Genomic DNA, 27,624 nt, shown 5'->3' with positions numbered 1-27,624 from the left:
AAACACAGCTGCAAAACGGACTGCATGAAAAGTAAAATACATATTTAAATTAAAAAAATAGAAATTGGCTATACATGACAAAAATTCAATACTACAGTGCTTCTGGATTCTAAAGTAAACCACTAGTCTTTTCAGACCTCAAATCTGTGAGCAAGCGAGGGATCGTTTCTAAACTACAGCCATAAGATCCATGAATATAAAGCCATAAAAGTGACTACAGAACAGGCAAGCAAAGTATCCATTCTAAAGCAGCTATTTTAAATGCTTACCACACACACTTTCCAACTCATCACTGCCATCACCACAATCATTGTCATTGTCGCATTTCCACCGCTCAGAGATACAATGTCCATTAAGGCATGTGAAGAAACCAGTATCACACCTGGTACCATTATCCACAATACAGTGCTTGTTGTTATTGGCTAAATACCAGCGGCCTTCAGAGGGGCACTGACATTCTGCACCAGCTGGACCTAAATTGATGTTTGACAGTTTAAAAAAGATAAAAACAGGACACAACAAAAAGGAAACAAACTTAACATTGATGATTTATATAGGTTTCCGTGAAAGTGCTCACAGTTGTAACACTGGAAAAGGCAAAGCAATTTTCATAATTCCTATACAATCTATTTGCTTAGATAGTAGTGTGGTGACTTAGCCACATTAAACCCATTAAAACCCACAAAAGTTACTTCAGAGTTCCTTAGAGGAACTGAGATCAGAATTTGGAGTATCTTAGTACTTGCTTGTTGTCCAAATGCCTTTTTAGCAGTAGCAAGATGGCATGTGATGCTTTCAAATATCACAGCTATATCCACTGAGACTTTATCCCTCAAAATCAAAACAGGTGTTCAGAATTTCTTGCAATAGACAAACTGCTCTTCTCAAAATGAATGAGAAGTCTGAGTTGTTTTCAGGCAAGATAGATATTTAATGGTATTTAAGATGCTACAAATGAAAACAGGCACTGAATTACTTTTTCAAAGTCAAGGATCATAACTTCCAAAAATCTACAACACATGAAAAGGCTCTGTAACACTTATGTAAAGAAATAGCAACCATAAATTTTTAGAATGTCTTGTAGGAAACATCTGATCAGTAAGAGCATACACTCTTAAGGTAAGCATATCCTACAGCACTCACTTCATATCTCATCCAAGGAAAGTTTAAACCCCAGAAAACAATGGCTTGGTTTAAGTTTGGTTTAAGAGAAACCCATAATTTTCACTTGTGAGGATTTTCAGACACAACCCCTAAGTGTGTTGGTGAAACACCATGATGTTAAATGGCAAATATTTTGATTGCATTTATAAATAAAATAGATATTAAACATTTGTGAACACTAAGAAATATTTCAACTGTCCCATGTGACTAGAATTGTTATAGTCTAAACTCTAAAACAGGCAAGAGTAACAGCTTACAGTCATCAAGCATAACAGCTTACCTGGTGCACAGATGTGACTGCAGCCACCATTGAACTGGTTGCAAGGGTTCATACACTGCTGCTGCTTACTTTTTGCCCAGACATGAATATCCATTGGTCTTTGTGGAAGATTCATGATCATTACAATCTGATCTGAACCATCATACTTATTAGCTCTGTAAATGCTTCGTGTGTTCCAGTCTGTCCAATATATGTGCTGATCAAACACTGTCATTGCAAACGGATGCAGAGCAGTGCTAACAATGACCTCACGATTTGTACCAGTGAGAGTGCATCTCTCAATCTTCTGCCTACAGTAACAAAGAATTATTACATCTTGAAGAAGTCTTTTAACTTATGTATAAAACCACGCCCTAATTAGTCTGCCAACTGACATCCAGCATTTCAGCAGTGTTCACCAATATCTCGGGTGCTGCTTATGCTCCCCCAACTCCATTAACTAGAGCTTGAAACAGAAAAGTGTATGTTCCATTTGACATCCCGAATTCCTCTTAAAACAGAAATCCCCTTACAAGTGCCTTGCCCTCCTGCATGCAGATAAATCCAATAGCCACCTTCTTCCCAGAAGATTCCATAGAGACACAGGCCATGGGATTTATATTACACTACAGAGAACACTCTTCTGATACAACAAAAAATCTGAAAAATAACTTCTATGCTAGGAGTCAGAGGGGAAAGGTCTGATAGTTGCAGTGGTTTCTCCAAGACCATGGGTAAATTTGAATGCTTAGAAAACAAAACCATTTTTTAAAACTTTCCTGCTGACGGAAGAAATTCTGTGGCATAAATTCAAGGTAGAGCTCTGCCTGGTAGGCAACAGCAAGAATATCAGGCCCGATTCCACAGGTGATAGGCATTAACTATGAGCAATGAATATTGTAAAATGTGTACTGTGATTGCATTTGCTGGAGAAGACACTTATGAAAGTCCTGAATTGCATGTAAGACAAACAGACAGCAGGTGTAAGTGCATAAAGCAGAGAACTACACTGTGACATAATATAACTTCTTATTGCACAGTAGTTTCACAGCAATATTAAAACTTGGCATTGCATTGCTATTAAGTAACTCCTAACATTCTATAATGTCCAGTACCAAATTCAACTGAAATGCTGAAAATCAGCTAAGAAATGGAAAAATAAATAGAGCTATTAAAATATGAACTAAATGTAAACCAACAAGTGTGTTTTCAATACATACAGATTTGCATCAGCCCAGTACAGCTGCTGTTCTTCATAGTCCAGGGTAAGTCCATTTGGCCATACCAAGTTTGTGCTCACAATGGGTGTTCTGAAGTTTCCTCCAAGTGTAGCTCGTTCAATCTTTGCATTTGAACTCCAGTCAGTCCAGTACATATACCTGTCAATAACATAATTATATTTTCATAAAACAAAACTCACAAACTCTGCTTTTGGCGGTATTTCCACCATCATGTCCCTTACTGAAGTGTACATTGCAAAACTACAAGAAAAGATCTTCTTCCTCTATTTCGGCTCACATTGACAAGGGAGTCTTCTAGAGGGATCACTGGGGTCCACTGCAGTGAACCTCAGAAAATTTTTTCCAGCTCCTATGTGAATTCACTAAAGTTAATCTCTTTTTTATCTTTCTTAATTATAACACAGTATAACTGGTAACGAAATTAAAAGCACAGTATCATACAGTAATGTCCCATCCTCTCAGGAAATGTTGATACTGAAACAAGAATTCTTCTGAAGCATTCAAAGAATACAACAGAAAAAGGGATAGGGTTATAGGAAGTCTCTGGCAGTCTTTGTCAAGGTCTAAATTGTCATTTCACCTGAAGTCAAAACAAAGTGCAACACGTACCCTCTGCAGGGATCTAACACAATGGCTCTGGGACGTGGCACGCGGGCGATTACGGTGCGGTTTGATCCATCCACAGCCATCGAGCTGATGGTCTGATTGAGGTAGTCACTGTAGTAAACTCTGTTGTTGATCCAGTCAAAGGCTATGCCATCTGGAGTCCCCACGTCTTAGGCACATGCAAGCAAAACCACATACAAGCTCAGCATGGTTTCCTGAGATACTTCAGCACTCTTCACCTATTATAATTTAGCTACACTGAAGACTTCTTTGAAATGCCATTGGCACCAGTGCAAATTTGTCACTTTAAAAAACTGGAGTAGTAATACTTGGGAATCAGGCAGACCTGGGTATACAACAGTATTACAAAGACATTTCCCTCACACAGATTTAAGTTCTGGTTGCTATTCTTCATGTAGCAGGAATCCTCCCTTACTCCATTATATTAATTTATTACGTATAATTTTAATTTATTATGTACCATTTTATATACAGAATAATATCTATCCAGTTTTATATTTCCATATCACTGGGATCAAGATAAAATAAGAATCTCAGAAAAGGAAAAAATGAGAAAGCAAAAAGAGCATTTTATTAGATATCCCAACTAAGTGGTCGACCTTGACCTTTAGCATAAAAATACCTAGGCTAGTGGTAGGTGCTGCAGGTCATTTTTTTTTTAATATCTGATTAATTTGTAATGTATTTCAGTGCACTTACCAGATGCAACTACAGTTGGAGAGCTAATTCCTGAGTAAATACTAACATAACTGATTCTTCCTGTTCCTGAAGGATAACTTTGTGTAAAATATATTCGGTTGTTTATGCTGTCAAAATCCAGGGCCACAGCAGTTCTTAACACATTGACTGCACGGAAGGGAGGACTGTGGTTTTCAGGATCTAGGTGGATACTTCTGAGGCCATTTTCAAGAGCAAAAATCAGGTAATCATCTGTTGAAATGGAACATCTCTTGCCATCACTGCCTAGCGTTCCAAAGGCACAACCACATTTCGGTGTCTGAATGTCAGGGAGAGCAAAGCAGAGGTGAGAACAACCTCCATTGCTGTCCAAACAAGGATTGTTGTTGACATCAAGGGGAGAACGTGACTGGAAATTACTGTTGTAAATTGTAACATCCCTTAGCCAATTAATGTTATCTCTTATTACTGTTGGCTGATCAGTATTGCCTGGCTGCTTGCTGGCTTGGAAGATTTTCTTCAGGTTTCGATCCACCCAGATCATGGAATTGCCGAAGATAGTGATACCATATGGAGTTGGATAGCGACTGCCATAACGCACAATTTCAACATCACCACCATCAGGCTGAATTCTCGCAATCATATCTAAGGAATCGTCCACCCAGTAAACATAGCCATTGCTGTGATCTATGGCCAACCCACGAGGTGTGACAATGCCCTCGGACACAAGAACCGTTCTGTTGGTGCAGTCAAGAAACGCACGTTCAATCTTTGGATTTTGCCCATAATCAGCCCAGAAGAGATATCTGTTTTTTGGGTCAACTACTATGTGCCTTGGCATGTCTATGGTAGTTTTCAGAAGCACACGGCGATAAGTTGTGTTTAAACGCAAAACTTCTATAAAGGTCCCTGTCAGGAAGGCATTTGTAAAATAAAGATTTCCTGTATAAAAAAACCACAACAAAACAAATCAGACAAGCAAAAGTGAAAGTTAATATTAGCATCAATACCTGAGAAACACAAGTTGCTAAGACACCGAACCACAAAATGAATGGCCATCATAAATATGTTAGTACTTGGAAGCATAAGGTATTTGCCTACCATCAGATGAATTAGAAAGAAGACAGCCAAACTGACAGTTAATTAATTTCTAAATTCTCATAAATGGCCATGGGTATCAGTAGTACAGTTGCCTTTCAAAACACACAACCATAAAGTCCATGTTATGGCACAAGACTGTATGCAGGAACTAAATTAAGTGTTTACAGCAGATGATTATCCTAAAACTCATCCCAACAAGCCTATCAATCAACTGAAGAACTTTTGCAAAACATATATACAGTACATATATATATATATATATATACACAAAACTAAAGTATTAATGGTAATTGTTGATTAATACTTTCTGAAGAGTGAATATTTTAATTAATCTCTAATATGTTTAAATAGGAACAGGAAGTGCACATGTGGAAATTACAGATCAAAGATAAATATTTCTTCTGTGTTTTTTACTTCTCATTATAATCTATAATATGTGTACACAGCAATCTGAGGGTAGATAAAAAGTCCTTTCTTATTTACAATGTCATAATACAGGTTTTATGCATTCTTCTCTGCACAATGGTAGTTCATAGCTACGTACAAACGTACAGACAAGAACAAAGGCCTAAGACAAATATTAAAGCATCAGGAGAGAAAAAGCTCCATACATCTTCTCTGATAAACTTTCACCTGTACAGATATACATAAATAAATGTAAGAGCCATTCATTACTTCCTCTTATTTTCAAATCAGTCCATTAAACCACAAGCTAGAACCATAGTACTTCCATTCAAAATTGTTGCATTAGAATCTGCTTGTTAGCCTAAAAATTTTATAATTTGTAAAGAATAACATTCTCCTACATTCAGCTGTGCTTACCTGCTACCCAGTCAATTGCAATGCCACGGATCCCATTTCGTCCTATTCCATTTGTAACAACATTTCTAAAATAAGAACCATCAGGTTTAATTTTACGTATTGCATTCTGAGAAGAAACTGTGCTACTGAAGTCACACCAGAAAATGAAACCAGAAGGCATGTGAACATCCACATGAAGTGCATTTCGTCCTGAAATATTTTGAAAAGTATTAATTAATCATTTTTTATAGAAACGAAATTCTTTAAAGTATGTGCTGTGCTAGAAAGAAATGCCAAAATACCAGGCATGACAAGATTTTTTCCTATTATAATATTCACATACCTCTTCCTGCCAGTGGTACCATGGCTTCAGAGTGATCTGATGTCTCTAAACTAAATCCTTTAATTGCAGAGAGCATAGAAACAACTACAAATGAACTGTATGGGGAACAGGTTCTGTTATCAGGATTTAGCTGAAAGCCAGTAGCACAGGCACAGGTGAATAATCCACCAGGTACAGGCAGGCAAAGCTGCTGGCACACTCCAATATTATTACTGCAGCCATTTGTGGAACCGGCAGAATCTGCAAAAGACATACATGGCAAAACAAAAATCTCAACTGTATTATCACATACACCCATAGATATACATAGATGCATATAGTTGTATGGTATTAACAATCAGCTGACAAAAATAAAAATCCTAATCAGAATACATTTTAGCATAGATGTGATAGCAATGCTCTCTTGTCATCTAAGATCAATGGGGCCAACAGCCAGATAAAACAAATTTGAAGCTAAAGTAACAAAATTTCTTTGTCAACATGACTTTAGTAAAACTACACGAGCCAGGAGATGCCTTAACTACATGGTGGAGCATCTCTTTACCAAAATTAGGCAAAATGCTGCTGACACTTTTCCTGTAAACCACATCAAAGCATATCTTTTGAAAGAGCAACCATTCCGTCTCTAAGGAAAGTCTGAGTTTTTGCAAGTTGAATATCCTGAAACATCTCTCTACAAATACTCACTGTCTCTGTAATACACTCGTAGGCTCTTCAGTCTTGGGACATTATCTCTCAGTACAACTTTGTTCGCACCGGTGGCCTTGTCAACTCGTTCAATCACTTCATAATCTCGATCAGTGTAGTACAGAAAGGTCCCGTACACAGCAACTCCCCAGGGATGAGAAAGATGAACCACCAGAGTCACACGATTTGTACCATCCAAATTGCCTCTCTCAATCTAAGAAATCATTTTAAAGATTAGGATTATATTTCCTGTAGCAACAGTACAGTGTTACAATATAAAACAAAAATGCAACTCATGACACTAAAATCTCTTTTGTGCATTAAATATTTAGGTACAAGGTAGGAAGAAAAGGCAAGCAGTATATGATTTCTGATCTTATACTTTTGATGGTATTTAATAACAACTATCCAGATTTTGCTTGGTCCTGCAACTCCTATTTATAAAAGAAAACTGAAGTAACTAAATCACTCATGTGAACTATAGATGCAGAGACAAGTAAAGAAATAATTTTTAAAAATATATCTCCTACCATCCCTGTGCTTGTGACAGCCCAGTACAACTTTTGTTCCTTAATGTCAATGGTAAGAAATTCTACATGGTCCAGGTTGCCAGTGAAGAGGGTTTGTAAGCCTGAGCCATCCATGTTTGCACCGGCAATCTTTGCTGGGACTCCACTGTCAGTTCCCTGGTCTGTCCAGTACAGCTTCCTGTAAGAGACATTAGCAGATCTGTTAGCAAAACTGGCAAGAGAAATCAATGGGTCAGAGTTGCCTGAGCATACGCTTAAAACCGATTCCTCCGTCAGTCAAACACTTCAGCACATGCTGAACAGAGCTCATGCTGAGTCAAACCACAGTTAAAAAGAGCTTATTTGAGAAAGAGAAGAATGCTTGTTCTCTTGACAAAGAAAAACACCTGCTTCTCTTGAAAGAGAGGAATGCCTCTTAAATAACTTTTAGAAATCCTTAACCTCGCCTATTTTGTCCCATGATACCATCAGCAGGTAAATGCAGTAGAGTATTAAGACTAGAACATAAAAGGACACCTCCTTATAATAATAGTAATAATTCTGTTTCACAGATGGCTGCAACATTTCAGAGTGAGTTTGGTTTCAATTTTCAATTAAAACAACAGAATCAAAAAAAATCTAGATGAAACAAAAAAAAAAAGGCAAATTGTTCTTTTTGGGAACAAGCAGCAAAATTACATTTAGTGCTATACTTTTTAACGTGTGACATTTTTCCCATGTAATACATCTTTCTAGGCTCAAGTCAGACATCACAAGATATTTTACAGAAAGACTTTGGAGTACTCTTTATTCTGGGTTCCCATTTTTCAGGGATTTTTTCATAATCATAATATTCTGATTTTTTTTTTACATTAAAAAAATTGCACTATACAAGTATATTGTAAATTAAGGAGGACGAACATCTATGTGATAATTTAGGAATTTAACTTATTTTTTACAGCTTAAAAAGAGTAAATAAATTCTGCACATTAATGAAACAAACAAAACTGTGTCAATTCCAGGATGAAAATCCTAAAAAAACAAGAAAATACGGAGAATATATTCATGAGCAAATACAATAGCAGTTTTGGAAATTTACCCTCTTGCTGGATCAACTGCCAAACCAATTGGTGTGCCAGCTCCCAGAGAGGTGCCATCATTGGTAATCAGTGTTTTCCTGTACATTATGTCACCATGCAGCTTCAGGACCTATGCAAACATTGACCTTATCAGACCATGCAATATAGAACTTACAGTGCATTTTCAAATTACAGGAATGAAGCCTAAATCAACACCGAATTGAAATTGCAGAAGACTTTCTTGAATACCATGAAGAAAAAGCACATTGTTCTGTACTCTAACCACCACCTTTCTCTAACATGCATCCCTAGAAAGAGCTGCTTGCAGCTAAGAACCTCCCTATGATAACAAGGAAGACTACTAAGCATAAAAACAATTTATCTTTCAGTTTCCATATTATCTTCAAGGCCTGAATGGTTTGATGAAATTCTGATTTAGGAAGTATCCCGTTTCACTTGCTAAAATTAGCTGCCTTTTAATTTAATAGTAGGCATTTATATTTTGGAACAAGAACACTAATGACTGGGTTTATTCACAGTCATTACTATATAATATATTACTTATCCTCCATTTCCCTACTCTGAATGACAATTTTATCCTTCATATACCATGAGACTGCTTGTCTCTAGAAAGCTACATGATACATTATCAAAGCATTTGGGAATGGATCTTACTGCATCCAATGGCAGCATTCCTTTACTATCAGAGGCATTGCTTTGGGATCATTGATTTGAAGTAAGGATAATAACAATATTAACTCTAGTCATCACAGTGTTAAACACATCTGTGTGTTAAATACTAGAAGCTGAAGGCATTGTAGGGAGAAAACAAAAAAAGAAATTTATACACAAATAAAGTTTGCAGGGTAGATCTATGCACAAATAAAGTGTCCAGAATATATTGCTCTCAATCTTTTTGACTATCTTTAAATTTAAGTTTCTGTTCAAGTTTATATTTTTCTACTGACAGATTACACTTTAAAGTAAATCTAATTTAAGTTTTTCACGAAATAAATACTACTAAATTAAACCTGTATACGTAGCAGTGAAAAATCTAGGCTCTTATTTTCCAGTTGTCCCTCTTAAATAATTACCTCAATTGACTGTGTCCCTGGATTAGTGTAATACAGGTTTGCAGATATCCAGTCTAGTGCCAGACCAGTAGGAGCACCAATAACAGCTGCTGGAGCAAACACTGTCCTGTTGGCTCCATCTGACCTCACTCTGTGAATTTCACCCTTGGAAAGAAAAACAAGAAAAGTTTAAAAAATGTCAAGAGCAGAAAACACTCTTTTATTCCAACTATACTAGCACTTCTTTTATACTGCAATCTTTTCTAATGCTAGCACAGTTCTAGGCAGAAGAAGCCAGAGATAGGGCAGAACCAGGAACATAAAATGGAGCACAGGAACTACAGAAATATCTTTTTTGCAGAGGGTGATCCGTGACTGACACAGGTGTGTCAGCTCTGTTTGGGAGCAGCCGAAGCCTGAGGCCTGCAGGTCAGGGATGCAGCTGGGGGGCACAGACCAGAGGCAAACCTTTGGCAGGCCTTGTCCAGACCCACCCAAAGCAGACCCAACACCAAACACTGGCCCTGCAAAGGCACCTGCCATTCCACTTCCCAGGATTTAACTTGCCCTTGACCTCCCACACTATTGTGTATGTCAGCTGTGTCTGCTGGCTGACATCTGTCAAAAATATTTTTTCAGACTGCGGGGAAGATGAAACAGATTCCCAAGTACTTAAGTAGTTTCTCGGGCAAAGATTTGCTTAAATAGGTCTATTTAACTACTTCATTGAACTAAACATTCTAACTTTAAAAGAACAAATAATTAAACAATTTTTAATTTCTTTATTAGTGGCACAGAATACAGTTTAAAATTAGTTATTTTTAAAATTGTATTTACTTCAGAGCTGCAAAATGTAAAGAAAGCAAGTTGGGAAAAAAACCCAAAAATCTTGTCTGGATGAAACGTAACAAGTTTGTGTGAACTGTTTCTGTTAAAACATAATTACAGAAATCTCCTTATCTACCATCATATTTCTCCAAGACCTAATTATTGCTTTTCTTGACAAAAAGAATTGTTTTTAAGTTTCCAAGAGTGAAGGCATATTGTCTTCAGACAGACTACCAGAGATTTTTTCCTTTTGAAGTGTCCATTCACAAAGATTATGCAATTTTTCCTCTTTTGTTTTTTGTAACAAGTTAGCCTTATAGAACACATCTAGTTTCTTAGTTCGTGACCAGCAATAAAAGCAATTAGTCAAACAATTATAAATAACTACTAAAAATTAGTTCAAATTCATTTTTAAATCTATAAGCCTCACATGTGCTACCTAGAAATTATTGTTTTGAGTCTGCAACCATTTTCAACTTAATGAAAAAGATTCTTCTCTATGACATCAGTTCATTAAGTGCTCAGACTCAATGCACATACATTCATCCTAATGCTAAGTGTCACTGTGTCCAATGCACTGCTCCCATGGAGAAGTGCTCTGTTGTGTTTGCAGAGTTGGCTCCTAAGTCAAGGGAGCAGAGAGAGCAAACTACAGCACAGCAGGGCTGAGTGTGGATCTGTCAATGCTCTCCAATATTTCCTGTTCATGTCTCTGAGCCAGGAAAAAACATTAATCAGATGTTTCTGCTGACAAAAATAAGAACTACTTTACAAAAGAGACAAAGCTTCTTTAATTGTCCTAGGAAAACAACCAACCAAACAAAATATTAAAAAAAAAAACCAACACCACCACCAACAAAAACAAATGTTAACATATTTCAGTCCAAAACACTTTTCAAAAATAAAAAAGGTAAAAAGGTTTTAATTTAGTGCACATTTTGAACACAAATACTAACTTACTGGATTTTCAACCCAATAAATCATCTGTTCAGAGTCATCAAAGTCAACATCAACACCATTTTGAACTCCTGCTATTGGAACCATAGCATCATTTGTCTTCTCCTCAGGGTTCAGAGAAATTCCGTAAATGATATTATCTCTTACAGCAATAAGGAAAGGGTGTTCAACTGTGAAAACAAAGAGTAATTCAGAGTTGCTTCTGGTCAAGAAAAAGGCATTATGATATGCTTTCCCCCTCCCACCCAAAAGTTCCCTGCTGCTGACAATGGTTCAATATTACCAGTGATGTTTTGGAACCCCTTACATAGAGGTTTGTTCCCTCACTAGGAACAAGGTTATCAGTTATTTAAACTGCTGTAACATTTCAAGTTTCAGCACTGTGCAATCACAATACAAATTCTGAGCAGAAGGAAGTAAATAAGGCAGGATCACTCAATTCCAGACAAAAAAAGGATATTTGTGCAGCTGCTCTAAGCTGCTTTTTCAAATCTCTGAGAAGGGGAACCAGCCAAAGCTTTGAGGATTCTGCAGGACCTGCCTGTAATAGGTTCTAATGCATATTAAGCAGGACCCACAAGCATGGAACAACATCACAGGGCAACTGCTGATCATTATTACAAAATATAACTACAGTACTCTTTTCTGGTTTTATCCCTAAGGGAACAGACATACTCCCTATTGGTATATTTACTTTTAGGTAAACTTGTACCCTTATGCTTAAATCCTATTAACAAGGGCAATGCATGAGGTGATCTGAGAAAGTGCATCAGAGAGCTGCAGAGTGAGAGTCAGCAACTGCATTTCTCATCTGCTAGGGACTAGGGGAAGAGAATCTCCTGAACACAGATTCCCTCCCTTTTTCCTTGTGCTTTGGTCTTTGGAGAACAAATCCTAGCCTCTACCCATAGGCACAAGCTACCATCTAACAGGGAACTGGGCTGCTGTAGAAGTAACCCATTGAATCTTTTATAATAGATCAAATACTTGGTTGGTTGGTTTGGTTTTGATTTTCTTTACTGGCTGCTTAACACTTTTATATAAATTTTGCTGTAAAAATTCTGGCATGAAAAACCACAAAACACAGCATCACTGCACCTCTCAAAATCTCATTAATACTGCCCTACCTCTCATGCAGTTCCTGTTATCAGGAGAAAGGATCCACCCTGAAGGGCAAGCACAGGAAAAAAAAAGTGGTCCAGATGAAGAAAGTAAGCACAGATGGCTACATGGGGATGATGCACAGGAATTAATACCTGAAAATAAGAAAGGAACTATTAGCAGCTATAACAATATAAGCAACTAGAGAGAATATTCTCCTTGCTACTGACATTAACCCAGAACTAAGAAAGTTTTGCTATTTCTTTAAAATTAAAATAATGAAATTATTTCTGAGAACAACAAGGAATACAATTTACTTGTGACAGGATACAATTTTCCATGGAAAACCAGTACATTATCATAGTAATCTTTGCAATTTTTATGCATCACAAAAAAATGTTCAAACTCTATTTCAAACTTTTCTTAACTGCATGAGGAAACCTGTGGGATTTGCAGTCCTTGACTGTAACCCTTCTAGATGGGAGGTTTAAATTATTTGCTGAAACTTCTTGAAGAAACTAAAGAGAAAATAGTTGCAATGTCTTACTCAAAGATAGTGGGAATTCAACGCCAAATTTCTCAGCTTACTTTGAAACTGTGAATGAAAAGTTGTAAAATGTAAAAAAAAGACACTGAAGATCTCTCCTGACTGATATTATTACTATACACTAAAATTCAATCTAAACCACTTCCGCAAACTTGCTGCTGAACAAGATTTTTCAGAATGAGTAACCTTCATAAGAAAACAAAAATCAGATTTTGAGTACATCCTTAGCAATGGCAGCAGACCTTATTCTAAAAAGCTTGGGAGTTCCAGGAATTCACAAAATTGTTACTAATATAAAAACTAACAAGAACTGAAAACAAATTAACATGACAATAAAATAATGGCATAAACTCAGAACTCAAACTGTAAGAAAATTGTTCGTGTCACCAGTATAAAAAAATCTAAACTGTGGTTGGTGTAAGATCCAATGGTTTACAAAATAGGAGAGTGGATGACAGTTTTATTACTGCATCTGGAATTTCAATCAGCATGTAATTATTCCTTCATTCGTCAACATCAGTATGTTATGCTATTCTGCAATACTCTATTCTCTCCCTTTTTGCCTGGCCACATAAAGTACAATAGAATAATTCAGAATGAAAAATTATAAAATGTACGAAATACAATGAAGAAAAAGAAGAAAAAATTCTCCAGGGATAGAAATTTTTTTAAACCTTAGGTTGTAAAATAAAACCTCTCAAACCATAATTATGATGAATAAATTAAGGCTATGCCCTCCTAACTGAACAACTGACAGTGAGAATAGGCAGCTTTAGTTCTGAACATGTCTGAGGAAGGCTTTGTTCCAAAGCAAATCCAGCACTGAAAGTACTAGTGCCTTGCTCAGATACTCAGGGAAGTCTCCACCTTCCCTGGCACGGGGGTGTATTTTGAGGAAAAAAAGAAAAAAAAAGTAATATTTATTAGCTGGAGACACTCCATACACAAGAAATATAACTAAAGCTGAAAGATAATATTCATATCAACATGCTCAACACTCTTCAAGTCATGCTATGAAATAACAAAAAAGTTTGATATAAAAGATCACTACCTAACAGAAATAATTTAGGGTTTTTTAGTCTGTAAGCTGCAAGAGATCACCCGCACAAGATCTCAGAGAGAATATTTAATGCAATGAAGGGGATTATTTATCATTATTGTTTCATTGACTAAAATAATGTAGAAGTACTTTCAGAGAAAGTTGATGACAGTAATCTTTTCAAAAATAATTATTACTGCACGAGAAACTGAATCTAGTATGCCACAGAGAGAAATTTTTTAAATTAAAATGCTTTCCGAAAATGCCTCAATTGTCTTGTAAAAACATTCAGAACAAAGTGCAAGAAAATGGCACACACTACCTCCTTATTATTCCTCTTGGCTAGTCATCATCCTGAAATGCTGCCTAGGTGGCTGTTTTCCCTAACACCAGATTGAACAGTAGCAAGTCAATAGTATGAATTATTTGCTTTTTTTAACCCAACCCATTTGCTGAAAAGACTGATTCTTGGTGTTCCAATGCATGACATCACTGCATGCTTATTTCTGCAATTACCAAAGTTGTTTTGATGAACTTACCATCAGGCTGCTTTACAGGATGGACTGCCACAAGACCCAAAGGCTGGTGAATGTTATAAATCATAACTGTCTGGTTTCCTCCATGCCATTTATTGGCCCGAATTACTCGATTAGTATAGCGGTCACTCCAGTACACAAAATCTTCAAAGACAGTTAGACCATGTGGATGCTGCAGTATCTAAAAAGGCAAGGTTGATTACCAATTTACTTCTGGAGATTTGCAGATGTAAAGCTTGCAATGAAGTAATAACAGAGGTGAGCATAATTTTTAAATAAATAAATAATGAAGCAACTCTGTCTCAAAATGTATTTTTTCAGAAAAAAAATGAAATGTCATCTATAGTCTAAAAATAACACATTTATAATGAGGAAAATATTTTTTTTTTAATGGAATGCTATATAGACCCTGTGAGATAAAGAGAATGAGGAATTAGCAAAGCAGTCTAACTACTTTGGGCAGAACCCACAGATAAAGAGCCAACTGTAGATTTTCAAAAGCACAAGAGGAAATGTCTAGTGAGAATTATGGACTTGTCAAGAACCTGCATTCTTGATAAGCTCCCCTAAAATTTACCAGAGGATCAAAGAAGGTGGTTTATCTAGATTTCAGATAACCACGAGTGGAAAGATTGCCTTGGCTCCTATATCACACTAATTGTCTCTCCAGCCAAAAGTAAAAGCCCCAGGAGTCAATTATTGAAAACATTCACATGGTTATTGATACCACTTTCTGTGTGCCAGCTGAACATCTGCACTATTGTGTTGGTACAAGGACAGTGCTGCAAGCTGCCAGCAGCACTTCACTGGGAGACACACTGTAAGAGAGATTGTCTTGATGGAGCTGCTGCACACAAGTCACAGCACAAAACCCTTCACTCCTGTCAAGAATAGTAGCAATAACCTCACAAAATACCAGGAAACGTTTCTCCAGGCTTTCTCTACTATATTTGCCTACACAAAATGTACCACCTAGCTACAGCAGTGTCAGATGTCACCTTCAGATTTCATACATGCTGACAGAACAGATGAGAATGCTATAAAGCACCAAGTCTACAGGCAGCTCCAGACTCTGTTGAAGGTCTCCTGAGAGACTGAATAGGATAGCAGTTTCTCTTTTTCCCGCAGCAGGAAGCAGATAAAATACTTCACATCTGCTTCACTCAATAATTTTGAAGAAAAATACAGCCAAGTCTATGACAAGCTAATATATTTTTCAGTACTATCAGCAGGGACACAGGAAAACATCGGCTCCTTATTAATGTCTTACCAGATCACTTGCAACCACCTGTCGTCTGTTGTTTCCATTGTAATCACAGAAATCGATATAGTCAAGATAAGCATCAGCAAAATAGAGAAGTTTATTTGGATAATCAATGGACAGTCCATTGGGCCAGTAGATTTTATTATTAACAATCACTGTGCGCATTTTGCCATCCATGCTGGCTTTTTCAATTCGGGGGTTTTGGCCCCAGTCTGTCCAGAACATTACATGAGCACTGAAAAAAGTAACTCATGGTTAGCAATCTGGGAAAAAAACTACCAGCCTACTGAGAAACATTCCATAAAGAGTCATTAGCCAAAAAGTAGAAGCAATCTTTCTATGAACAGTCCTACATAATGATACTCAAATAATTTACTTTAGCAACATGCTTACAGAAGATATTACAGTAATTTCTGTTATAAAAATTCTTTTAATGCTTCTACTGTTGTTTCTATTTGTCAATAATAGCAGCTACTGGTTTTGTCAATATAGAAGCTACTGGTGTCACTGGTTTTTAATGTTTATTATAATCTCATCCTCTGACTGCTACATAATAATTTAATACAGGCTTACACTCTAACAGGTATGCATTGATAATGTTAACAGCATTGAAACTGGCAGCAAACAGAGTTCAAGGCAATGAAAACCTCAAAAAAAGAGTAAAATTTTGTACATGAACAGTTCAAATAATCACATGAACTCTGTACTACTTGCTGTCTGAAATGGGAAGGTGCTTTTGGGATAACAATACAATCTGGATAATTATTTCAGACTTGGAAGTATGAAGGTAGGCATATCACATGAAATCACATTGTTTGTGGTATACCACCAACTGAAGTGATACATCATAATTTTCAATTAATACTTCTTAACTCAGAAGCAAAGGAAGAAAAATATTTTATAGGTAAAAAACCATCTTGTTGCACTGAAACAGAACAACATATCACCAGTAATTACTTAATGACTTGAAATATTAATCAACTCTGCAAACACACTAAATTGTTCTAAGTTGTTCCTTCCACTTGTCATTTACAATTCCAATACAATTTGGACATGTCTTGAATTTTAATAGCTACATCATAAAATAAGTATCTTAATAAAAAATAAAATGAAAAATCTTACTCAGTTCTAGGATCTAACACTAGTCCTCTTGGGTTTGTTATATTTTCACTGATCAGCACAGTCCTGTGGCTCCCATCCATCTTGGAGACTTCAATTGTTTCCAGAACAAAGTCTGTCCAGTAAAGGTTACGACCCACCCAATCCACTGCTATACTCTCAGTCACAGTGACACCACTGTCAAACACCTGTTCAAGAACAAAAAAGCAGGTGGGGGAGAGGAAAAAAAAGATTATATGAAATTTTACCCTTTGCATTTCTATAGATACAAAAAATTATGAACCAAGTTTCCAATATCTTCTAGGTCTACAATGCAGAATGAATCACAATGTACATATCCAAAATGATGGCAAAGCATAAACCCAAACACTCCTACTAACTTCAGCAGGTCTATTGAAGAAGTTAGAATTCACTAACAGGAAAATCAGTTTATATTGTGATGCTTAAAAAAGGGCTTCTTGAAAGCATTCAGTTTCCCTTTTCAAACAGCTATTTGAAATGTTAGCTTAGCTTATCGACAAAGTTGTTTCACTTTGTCTCTGTTATCTCTTTTCTTACTATATTTGGATTTCCTCTTCTCCTTCATTAACTAAAGATACAGTGTCTTCATTTTCTCTCCATAAAAGACAAGAAAACTTACTCAGCAAAACTTACTATTTTTCGGTCAGTCCCATTTTGATAAGCACTCCAGATTTTATCCTGTGTTGTATCAGACCAAAAGATGCGATCTGTGACTGAATCAAAATCAATAGCCACAATATTTGTCCCATCCCGAACCAGAGAATAAATACTGTGTGACTGAGAAGTGATATTATCCACAACAATTTGGTTACGACTTGCCACCAGCAAAAGAAAATTCCCAGATTCTGTCAGAGGAATAGAAATGAAAATAAACCAATGAGCTATTCAACAGTAACTGGGAGAAAAAGAAACACTGAGTAATTTAACATGACTTTATAGCATCAACACTGTAGTATCTAGACATAAATATTGAAAGGACAAATTTAAATCAATTCCCAGGCCAAGATATAGTACCATTATCCAGCCTGTCCATCCTGACTTTTAAATCTACACTGGCTTTTCTCCATAACTCTTTTTACAGACTTCCCTCCCAGGCTCCTATCTGGACCTTAGGTCCTATTGCCCGCTGTCTAACCAGTGTGCTGCTGACATCCAACACTCATTCCTCCATAAAACTCTTTGATCTCCCACTCCCGATTCAACTCCCAAAGTTTTTGGCACCTCCAATTATCTACTCAGCCTGGTCTCCCTCCTTTGTAACCCACCTTCTCTTTTTCCCCCCTTTGGACCATGTGGGAACAAAGGAGAAGAAGCAGATTACAGGAAAGCCGTAGATTGCTGTAATTAGGTTGCACAGATAAGATGCTAAAAAATAACTGAAGAGCATCAACCATAAAGACAGCAAAGTACAAGAAACTCCCTATTAGTAATGGCCAAGCTTATGTGCAGGGAAAATGCAAGTGTCTTCCACAACCTGAGTATATCCCTAAACCAGGAAACTTGTAAAGACAAATTCCATGGGGTTTATGGCTTCTCTGCCCTGTCAGTGTACTACAAAAGAGACAGGGAACAACTGCCATCTAGGCTGCATCAGTGATGACTGCTCCTTAGAAATGAGCAAAGTACAGCATAGGCACCAAGTGAGTCTTATGAAAGGCTGGGATTTAAACACTTTGTGAGCATTGAACTTTATGAACAGTTAATTTTGGGCTACGGCTTACAAGTCTCTGACATTGCTTTTCTTCAAAATATTAATTTTGATCATTGCAACCAAAAAAAAACCAGCGTTCATTTAAATATACTATTTCTATGAAATATTAGTTTCTAATTAACCCTACAGCTGACAGTTTTAATTCTCACGGTCATCTGCCATGAACACTTCTAAAATCAACTCTTTTAAGAGAAAAAGATCATAATGGCAAAATGCTGGCAGTTAGGATTTTTCCTTTAGCTGCTTTCTCTCAGGGAATTTTCTCCCAGTTGTTGCTAAAAGATAATTAACGACTGGTACTTAAGAGAGACAAAGGATATAGCCCATGCGAAGGGGGATGAGTGCAGCTGCCTGCACTATCAGCTGAGAGGCATTTTCTCGGGAAGGGCAGCAATACCTCGAGATTTTGGCTGGGGAGTGAGGGGCTGGGCTGGACTCCATGATTTTGCTGTCGGCATCGGAGGAGGACGGTCAGTCGAGCTGATGCCACTGCCACCGCCCAACCCTGTACTGCTTCTTCCTTACTGTGGGCGAGCCTCGTTACTGCCCTCGTACTGCCCTGTTTGTAAGGGCAGCTGGTGGACTGGCACCTTATTAACACCCTATCGCACTAGAAAGGGCCCTCACCATCTACCTGAGTGTGTCAGGGGAAAACCCGGGACCCCGAGCCCCCTCGAAGGCGGCTTTCCTCCGGCTGCACGGAGCGGGCCTGCCGCTGCCCAACCCTGTTGTTTTTCTGCCACTGCTCCGGGTTTTCGCTGCACTCCAACCCCACACCCCTGCCTGCCGGGAAGCCCCTGCGGCTCCGGCTACAGCTGCGGAGTTTCTGATACATTTCCTTTGCTACTTTGGGGTTCCAGCCGCGGCTTCCCCATCCGGCCGCGGCCATTACCCCGTGAGGGAGCCGCGGCCGAGCTCGCGCCACAGCGCCCCCTGCCGGCGCAGGGCAATCACCGCAGCCGCCCCGCCGGGCCGGAGCCAGCAGCGCCCCTGGCGGCCGCGAGCGGAACTGCAGCGAAGGGAAGCGCCCGCAGCCCAAGGGAGGCGGCCCCGGGACTCCGGTTCCGTTCGGTTCCGTTCGGTTCCGTTCGGTTCCGTTCGGTTCGCTGCTGCTGCTGCCAGAGGGGCTGGCTGTTTGTCTTGTTACACATATCTACCTGTGTATATATATTAATAAAGAACTGCTATTCTTTTTCCCATATCTTTGCCTGAAAGCTCCTTAAATTTTCAAAGTTATTATAATTTGGAGAGAAGGACGTCATATTTTCCATTCCACCTTCCTTGGCAGACACCTGTCTTTCAAACTGAGACACAAAGCTAGACAGTTCTCAGGCACTGCTGTCATTCTTAGACTGACATCAATGTTTCTCACCTGCTGCTTTACAAATCCTCCCATTGGCTTCTAGAATGTATCCTTCATCACAATAACACCTAAAAGATCCTCTCTCGTTGTAACAGTGCTGACTACAAAAGCCTGGAGGGTCACATTCATTAATATCTTCACAGGTCTTGGAGTCATTTGCAAGCTGGTATCCAACAGGACAGGTACACTGAGCTCCAAAAGGTCCTTGAATACATTCATGAGTACAGCCAGCATTATTGTCAGAGCAGCTTTCCTGATCTGAAGATGGGTTGGGGAGAGAGATAAGCAAATAGTCAACAAATGCTTCCTGTGATAAATTTAAATCGTTACAATTGTATTATTAGCCAAAGACTGCTACTAAAATGACTGCAGAATCTCAGTTATGCAGTGTGAGAAAGGACTTATGCAAAATACAGCATACACAGTGCACATTAAGGCAGGTAACAACATCACATGTACTGAATCTCATCAAATGAATGCCAAACAGAAGGCTGTCTAATTATATACAACAATTTTTTCAAAAATAGCTAGAAATATAAGAAATTTTACTTTACCACTGCAATCCTAAAGTTGTATAAATAATAATTTAAAATAGTTTATAATCATACCTGGCTGGGGTTCATCTGAGAATGTGCATTGATTAAAGAGAAGAAGGAGGAAAGAAGGAAAGAAAAAGATTATGTTTAAATCAATTCATAATCAACATAAATACAAATTCTCGCTACAAATTAACTTCTTGATTTTAATCATGATTCTTGAAGTTAAAAATTTAAAAGAGAATATTAAGGACTGAATCACATTTCATCTGAATATAAAGCATACTATGCTTTAGTGAATGTGTCCAGGAACACAAAGTTCATTCCCATGTAGTTATATAAAAATCTAAAGTCAGTGGAAGTCACACTGGAATTCAGAGCACAAGACTGGACAGAGCAAATGAATTTCTCAGTCATCACTGCAGTATCTTTTCACTGAAAGCAAGTTCCACTTAGAAATTTGAGCTCAAATTACATTGTGCTTACATTTCCACCAGAAACATTGTGACATAAAATAGAGCATGCTGAGTATTCCATTTCTTTCTGAAGAAATGACACATAGTCTACAGTAAATACTTGAAGAGTAACTTACTGCACAGCGGGGATTCATCAGCTCCATTAGGACAGTCAGCAGAATTGTCACATACTTTGCTGAGGTTCACACAGATACTGTGACCTGGACACTGCCACTGCCAGCTGGGGCACCGGAAGGGCTGAGTTGGACAGTCCCTCTCATCGCTCATGTCCCTGCAGTCGTTATCCCCATCACAGATCCACGCGCGGTACACACAGTTGCCATTGTCACAGCGGAAAAGCGACGGAGGACATGTTCTGGGAGGACACCTGTGATGTTCATCTGAGCCATCTGCACAATCAACATGGCCATCACATTCCCAGTGATCAGGAATACAACTGCCGTCTGATTGACACTGGAATTCATGCTGGTGGCACATCCCTGGTGGTCTTGTAGCTAGAACAGTGACATTCAACAGTTCAGAAGCTGTTTCAACTTTAGACTGAGAAGCAAAACCACTGAGTTCAGTTCATCTCTTATATAACTTATAGTTACAGTGCGATTAAGAACTGTGTTGCTTTTAGATCAGGCCACGGATTCACAGTAAATCTGCAGGACATTTCAAAATGTGACTAATTTAACTCCTACTTTATAATGTGGTCAACAAGGCAATTCAACTATTGTTATACTTTGAGCAAACACATATTTATACCTATGTACCTGTCCAAAGCTACAGAAAATCAGTTTCTTTCACCACCCTGTGTTGTAGCATTTTGACTAATTTAAGTGTAAAAAATTACTCAAAAAAACTTTCAATCTAACTCTCATGAATACCAGGTTTTCAGATTAATAAACTTTATTTTGCTTTAAAATCCTGTGACTGAAATGCCAAGTAAAACAAAATGTTATAGCCAAAAGGAATGCAAACTGTCCTCTTAGTTTGAGCCATCTACTCTTGCTACCATAATCTGCTTAGTTCCAAGATTGTTGGAGGGATGAAGCACCTCTCCTACAAGAAAAGACTAAAAGAATTAAAATTGTTCTGCCTGGAAAAGAGTAAGCTTAGGGGTGACCTTACTGTGGCCTTTCTTATAGGCGCCCTTCAGGTACTGAAAAATGGGGAGAAAATTTTTACAAGGGCATGTAGTTACAGGATGAAGAGGAATGGCTTCAAACTGAAAGAAAACAGGTTTAGATTTTATATTAGGAATAAATTCTTTACTGTGAGGAAGGTGAGGCACTGGAACAGGTTTTCCAGAGAAATTGTGGATGCCATATTCCTGGAAGTGTTCAAGACCAGGAGGGATGGGGCTTTGAGCAACCTGGTCTAGTGAAAGGTGTCTCTGCCTAAGGCAGGGGGGTTGAAATTAGATTGTCTTTAAGGTTCATTCCAACCCAAGCCATTTTATGATTCTATGATATTCTTGCACTGGAATCTGTGTTTGAAATTCCTGCTCAGGAAAATGATGTAAAGACAAGTTTCCCTGAAAAGAATATTAAGATTGCAAGGGCAGTATTCGACATAGCAGATTAAAGGAAATGTCCAAAAGCATCACTTAATAACTGAAGTATTTATTTCAGCATCAATATACTTACGGCAATTGGCCTCGTCTGAGTGATCGTTACAGTCAAAAACACCATCACACTGGTAGTAGGTGCTGATACACTGGTCTCCACTTAGACATTTAAACTCTGTGGCACTGCAGTTATATACTACAAAATTTAAAAATACTGAATGTTATTTATTTATTTTACAGAGCTAGACTGCATCAGATTCACCCTACAGGTGCTTAAGTCTGATACGGTATCAATTCCACTGAAGACCATAATTTCCCTGAGACACAGAAAATGCAGTGACTTTGTAATTCACAGAAAACAGAGGAAACAGATTTCAGCCCTCCACAAGCAGCCCAGAGATCAAAAGCATCACAAGCAGGATTAATTTATGGATAGGTTTATTATGCTGTGTTGGAGCTGGTAATATAAGATCACCAAAGACTCCTTTGGGGGCAAGTGTGAGGAAACAATAAAGAGACATTCAACAAAGAAAGTTACACTTACTGCAGTCATGCTCATCAGCACCATCTATACAATCTTTGTCCCCATCACAGACATAAAATGGGTCAATGCAGCGATGGTCTGGACACTGGAATTGCCTGGGTTCACAAGTACCTGTGAAAGCTATTAAGAATGACAATAAATGCAAATGTGTTTCTTTCCTCTCTTTTGAAAGCAGCATATTGCTGAGAAAGTAGAAGAACATTATCCCTAACTTGTAGCATATAATACAGCAACTAGTAATCATATAAATTATAAGCACTAAATAATTAATATCAGGTAATTTTTCATTTATATGTAGGCTTGGGCTCATGGAAAATAAACAGAAGCTTCCACATAGTGGTAAATAGCTCAAAAGAAAGTATATGAAAAAGCTACTACTTTACTTCTGGTAAAAACTTCCAGTCTAGGTTAGCTGACTAACCAATAGCCATCAAAGAGATCACTCATGAAGTAGGTGTTTAGAACATCTCAGCTTTAACTGCTTTTTGCTAATTACAGTGGATGACATTATGTAGCACCATGATTACGATTATCACATTTGCCCCTTTTAATTTTTTAAGTATTTCTCCGCATTCTACTTGGCCCTGGAACTTCAAATTGGACAAGTTTTCCACATCTTAAGGACTACAAAATATCAGTCTAAATTAGATGCTAGTCCTTTTTCCCAATTTCATTTATTTTCCTTATACCAACAGATATATCTATGAAGATATGCACAGCTGACTATAAAAAGAACAGATAGTCATGATACTCACTGCAGTTTTTTTCATCTGAGCCATCACCACAGTCATTATCAGTATCACATAGCCAGATTCTTGGAATACATCTTCTATTATCACAGGTGAACTGGGTTGCAGGGCATGAAGAGGGTCCTTGTGTAGGACAATTCAATTCATCACTGCCATCAAAACAGTCATTATGTTTATCACAATGCCAGCGACCCGGAATACACTGTCCGCTGGCACAGGTAAAAGCTGAAGAAGCACAAGTATTGTCTGAATAAAAAAAAAAAAAAGTCTTTATAAAGATCTTCAAAACTTGCCTTTCCTGCAACAGTTATCAGTACATTCATTACACTTAGAGAATGCGTAAAATATGCACCAAATTCTAAAGTGCACATTGCTTAGAATTAAAATGTCTGTTATGCAACATGCTGCAGAACAAGCTTTTTTTAAACTGGAAGAAGCAGTAAAAATTTAAACAGTTAACCACTCCACAACAATCTAAAGAACAAGAAATCTAACATCTAGTGACCATTTGCTTTATACTTTTCCCCAAAAGATATTCTAGTTATTCTAAAATGGCCCATTAATAAGAAACAGTTTATACCTCAGTCATACTAGTTAGTCTTGTGCATTACGGGGCACATTTTACTACTCTTTCCTATTTTCTTGTTTGTAATTTAAAATAATTAACTCTGAAGAAGCACCAGATATGTCATAAAAGCCTCTTCGATATCTTCAGTATCTTATCCTCTCTTCAATGTGTTACCAACTGCGATTATCTCACTGTTCTCTCATTTACTTGAACAACAAAATATTTTGTGTGAGACACTTTACTGTAAAACCAGGAAGTGAAGCATTGTGTTTTTAACTTACTCAAGTGTTAAAATCCAGATGTGACAAATAGATCAGCATTGCTCAAATATTACGAAAAACAAGTATTTTATTCTGTTGTTAATTGAAATAAAAGGTGCTGCTATTATCTTAAAGTTAGGCAATGTAGATGGTTTTGTTGTTTTTCTTATGGTGCCAGTTTTGAAAGCTCTTCATCTATACTAAGATGGCTTGTTCCTCTCCATGCATCCAAATTAGGCAGGCTATTGATATTCCAATATCTTTCAAAATTTACAAAAAAAATAAGAATAAAGACAACATTTTTCTTTAGAAAATATATGTTTGTTACTCTGTAAAATGAATTTTGAGAATAGTGAGATATGAATGTTTTCATGCATTGTTTAGGTGGCTGGTACTGAATCATGTATTACTACGATATAATTTCCAAAGTAATTAATTATATTCCAAGTAATTTCCAAAGTAACTAATTTCTCAGGAAGATTTCAGGATTTATTCACAGATGCAATACTAAAATATTGTAGTTTATTCCCATGAAGCCATACTGACTTATTAAATTCCCTGAACTGCAAACAAGGAGCACTAACTGCAGATTACAGGGATTACTTACTTAAAGAACCACAGTTTTGTTCATCACTGTTATCGTGGCAATCATCAACACCATCACACTGATAGTATCGAGGCACACATCTTCCATTACCGCAGGAAAATGAGTGGGAGCCACACTGCAAGGTGGGTGGCTCATTGGATGGATCTTCAACGCATGTCAGTTGATTCGGAGCCAGCTTCATGCCATAAGGACACCCACAAACTCTCTGAAAGTTTGGAACTGGGAAGCAGAAATGGCTGCAGTCTCCATTGGGATTTGTGCCTCTATTACAGTAGTTAGAGCCTTAAATAGTGATACAGAAGATCAATGCACACACTGCAGAACATCTTGGCAACTATTAAAAGTGCACAATAACTGTAAAAAAAAGTGCTGTAGCAAGTCCTGGTTTTGCATACGCTGCACAATAAGGTCAAGCTCAGTGACAGCAATAGTAGCAGTATCATAAAAGAGTGTCGGATTCCATATACTCTTCCTGACATCAATGTTTATGGAAGACAAAAGCTTACTATTAAATTTCATCCAGTTTTCTGACAATTTTCAGCAACTGTCTGGAAATAAATAAACTACCACAAAAGAGAATCTCTGTCTGATCAAGACTGCGAGAACAGATCAATCTTTTGACACCAAGTAGTCTGTGAACCTTAGATTAAATCATTTGTCTGATGAGTGTACTGGCTGTTTCACAAAATTAACTACAATACCAAATCCTTGGCTTAGATCATACAATTGCATAGAATTTGAGAAAATGAGAAAATAAGAAAAAATTAGTGATTTATACATAGTAATTACTTGTGGAATAGTAATTTGATTAATAAATATTTACCCAATTCCTCAAAATAAATAATTTAGTTTAAATAAAACTTCTACCAGAAAAGGAGAAATATGAAGTGGTAGTTGGTGATACAATTACAGAAAACACAACAGAATCCAATTCATTTTGCTTGGTTGTTAATTACAGTAATAGAAGGGGTAGAGGGAAATTGCATCCAGTCACAAAGCAGTGACTGGATGCAATAAAATAATGGATTTAAACAACTGGAAATAAACAACATGTGATTGCAAGAGCCTGGGCTGCCTCCTGTGCATGTCAGTTATGATTCAGTGAAGCCATTCATAGAATTGAAACTGGAAATCTGCTGTCCTGACATTTTGTCTCTTGTTCCCTATATCACATCCTCCCTCTGCAGAAGAAAGGGGCTCACCTATTTGGGAATGAGCATCGTATGCTTTAACATGCATGATGTTACTAATGCCCCTCCTAATAATAGTCATTTCTCCTCCATCAGACTTCCTGACTCGAACTATTCCACCAAGTCTCCAGTCAGTGAAATAGGCATAACCTGTTTTGAAAAATATTTAACATATTATATAGAAATACAGCATAAAAGATCAAGTATCATAAAGAAAATTTAGAAGAATTTTCATGAAAATTTAACCATTTTTCATAATTGTTTCATGAAAAAGACAAAAGGACCTTCACCACTTACAATGCTGTCAAAGTGAGCCTTTAGTCACAGGCAGACATAACTTAGGGAAGCCTTCTCAAATTTTACTGAAATTGGCATATACAAAAACCAAGTAGAATTTCAAATTCCAAGGCCATTTTAAGTAATTCATTAAGACTACTTCACAGAAAATTTTAGAGTGTTTTTGAAGATATTTTTATACACAATCAAAAAAGATTATATACTGACATCTTTCTTCAGACACAACATAAATCCAGTAATAAACTTTACATATAATTATTAGAAATCCTGAAATGTTGACCATCACTGGAGTGGTGTTTCACTTTGTTCAGCATGAACAGCTCACCTTGGAAGATGTAATTAGTACAGCATATCTGACTTGTTGCACTACATGAATTATCTAACCTATCTAAAATTATTTTAAAATAAATATACATAAAACCAGTTTTAAAAACAAAGAAGAGGTACTAAACACATATTTTTAGTCAGAAGTTTCAAGAGTGCTTTTTTGGGAAAATCAGTACTGCAAAATCTGTGTCATTTTATGTCACAAACTCACAGATCACCATATGAAAAGAAAAATTTGTCATGACAGATAATATTTTTCAGTGCTAGACTTACCTCCAAAAATTGTAAGGCCAAATGGGTGAGTCATCTGAGTAATATGTTCAAGAGTCCGTCTGTCCAGCCCATCAAAGGTGCTGTGCTCAATTTTATCAAAAAAAGCATCCACCCAGTACAGCCTCAGAGAACTAGAAATAATGAAAATGTTATATCTTTTTAAGTGACATGATGTCCGTTACAAAGCACTAGTA

At 37.3% G+C, this 27,624-nt stretch overlaps 1 protein-coding gene across 1 annotated transcript in view; it reads right to left on the bottom strand.

The window, feature by feature from the left end:
- LRP2 (LDL receptor related protein 2) overlaps nt 1-27,624 on the bottom strand; it is a 110,656-nt gene that overhangs the window by 40,060 nt on the left and 42,972 nt on the right. The window contains exons 19-43 of the mRNA XM_054278254.1: nt 27,431-27,561; nt 26,546-26,683; nt 25,344-25,625; nt 23,915-24,154; nt 23,160-23,279; nt 22,695-22,811; nt 21,177-21,554; nt 20,058-20,306; nt 17,608-17,819; nt 16,957-17,141; nt 15,841-16,069; nt 14,574-14,751; nt 12,475-12,603; nt 11,351-11,517; nt 9,584-9,727; nt 8,510-8,619; nt 7,432-7,609; nt 6,902-7,115; nt 6,215-6,454; nt 5,893-6,081; nt 3,991-4,911; nt 3,274-3,439; nt 2,644-2,802; nt 1,445-1,734; nt 270-473 (exon numbers count right to left, since the gene is read on the bottom strand). Coding sequence (XP_054134229.1) covers nt 270-473; nt 1,445-1,734; nt 2,644-2,802; nt 3,274-3,439; nt 3,991-4,911; nt 5,893-6,081; nt 6,215-6,454; nt 6,902-7,115; nt 7,432-7,609; nt 8,510-8,619; nt 9,584-9,727; nt 11,351-11,517; nt 12,475-12,603; nt 14,574-14,751; nt 15,841-16,069; nt 16,957-17,141; nt 17,608-17,819; nt 20,058-20,306; nt 21,177-21,554; nt 22,695-22,811; nt 23,160-23,279; nt 23,915-24,154; nt 25,344-25,625; nt 26,546-26,683; nt 27,431-27,561 — 5,570 coding nt within the window. The remainder of the gene's footprint in view (nt 1-269; nt 474-1,444; nt 1,735-2,643; nt 2,803-3,273; nt 3,440-3,990; nt 4,912-5,892; nt 6,082-6,214; nt 6,455-6,901; nt 7,116-7,431; nt 7,610-8,509; nt 8,620-9,583; nt 9,728-11,350; nt 11,518-12,474; nt 12,604-14,573; nt 14,752-15,840; nt 16,070-16,956; nt 17,142-17,607; nt 17,820-20,057; nt 20,307-21,176; nt 21,555-22,694; nt 22,812-23,159; nt 23,280-23,914; nt 24,155-25,343; nt 25,626-26,545; nt 26,684-27,430; nt 27,562-27,624) is intronic.

Source organism: Melozone crissalis, unplaced genomic scaffold, assembly GCF_028551555.1.
Source record: "Melozone crissalis strain CALT ecotype California unplaced genomic scaffold, PUWL_Pcris_2 ptg000023l_1, whole genome shotgun sequence".
NCBI classification, from domain to species: domain Eukaryota; kingdom Metazoa; phylum Chordata; class Aves; order Passeriformes; family Passerellidae; genus Melozone; species Melozone crissalis.
The sequence above is the reverse complement of the archived record's forward strand: the minus strand, read 5'-3'. Positions and strand labels throughout refer to the sequence as shown.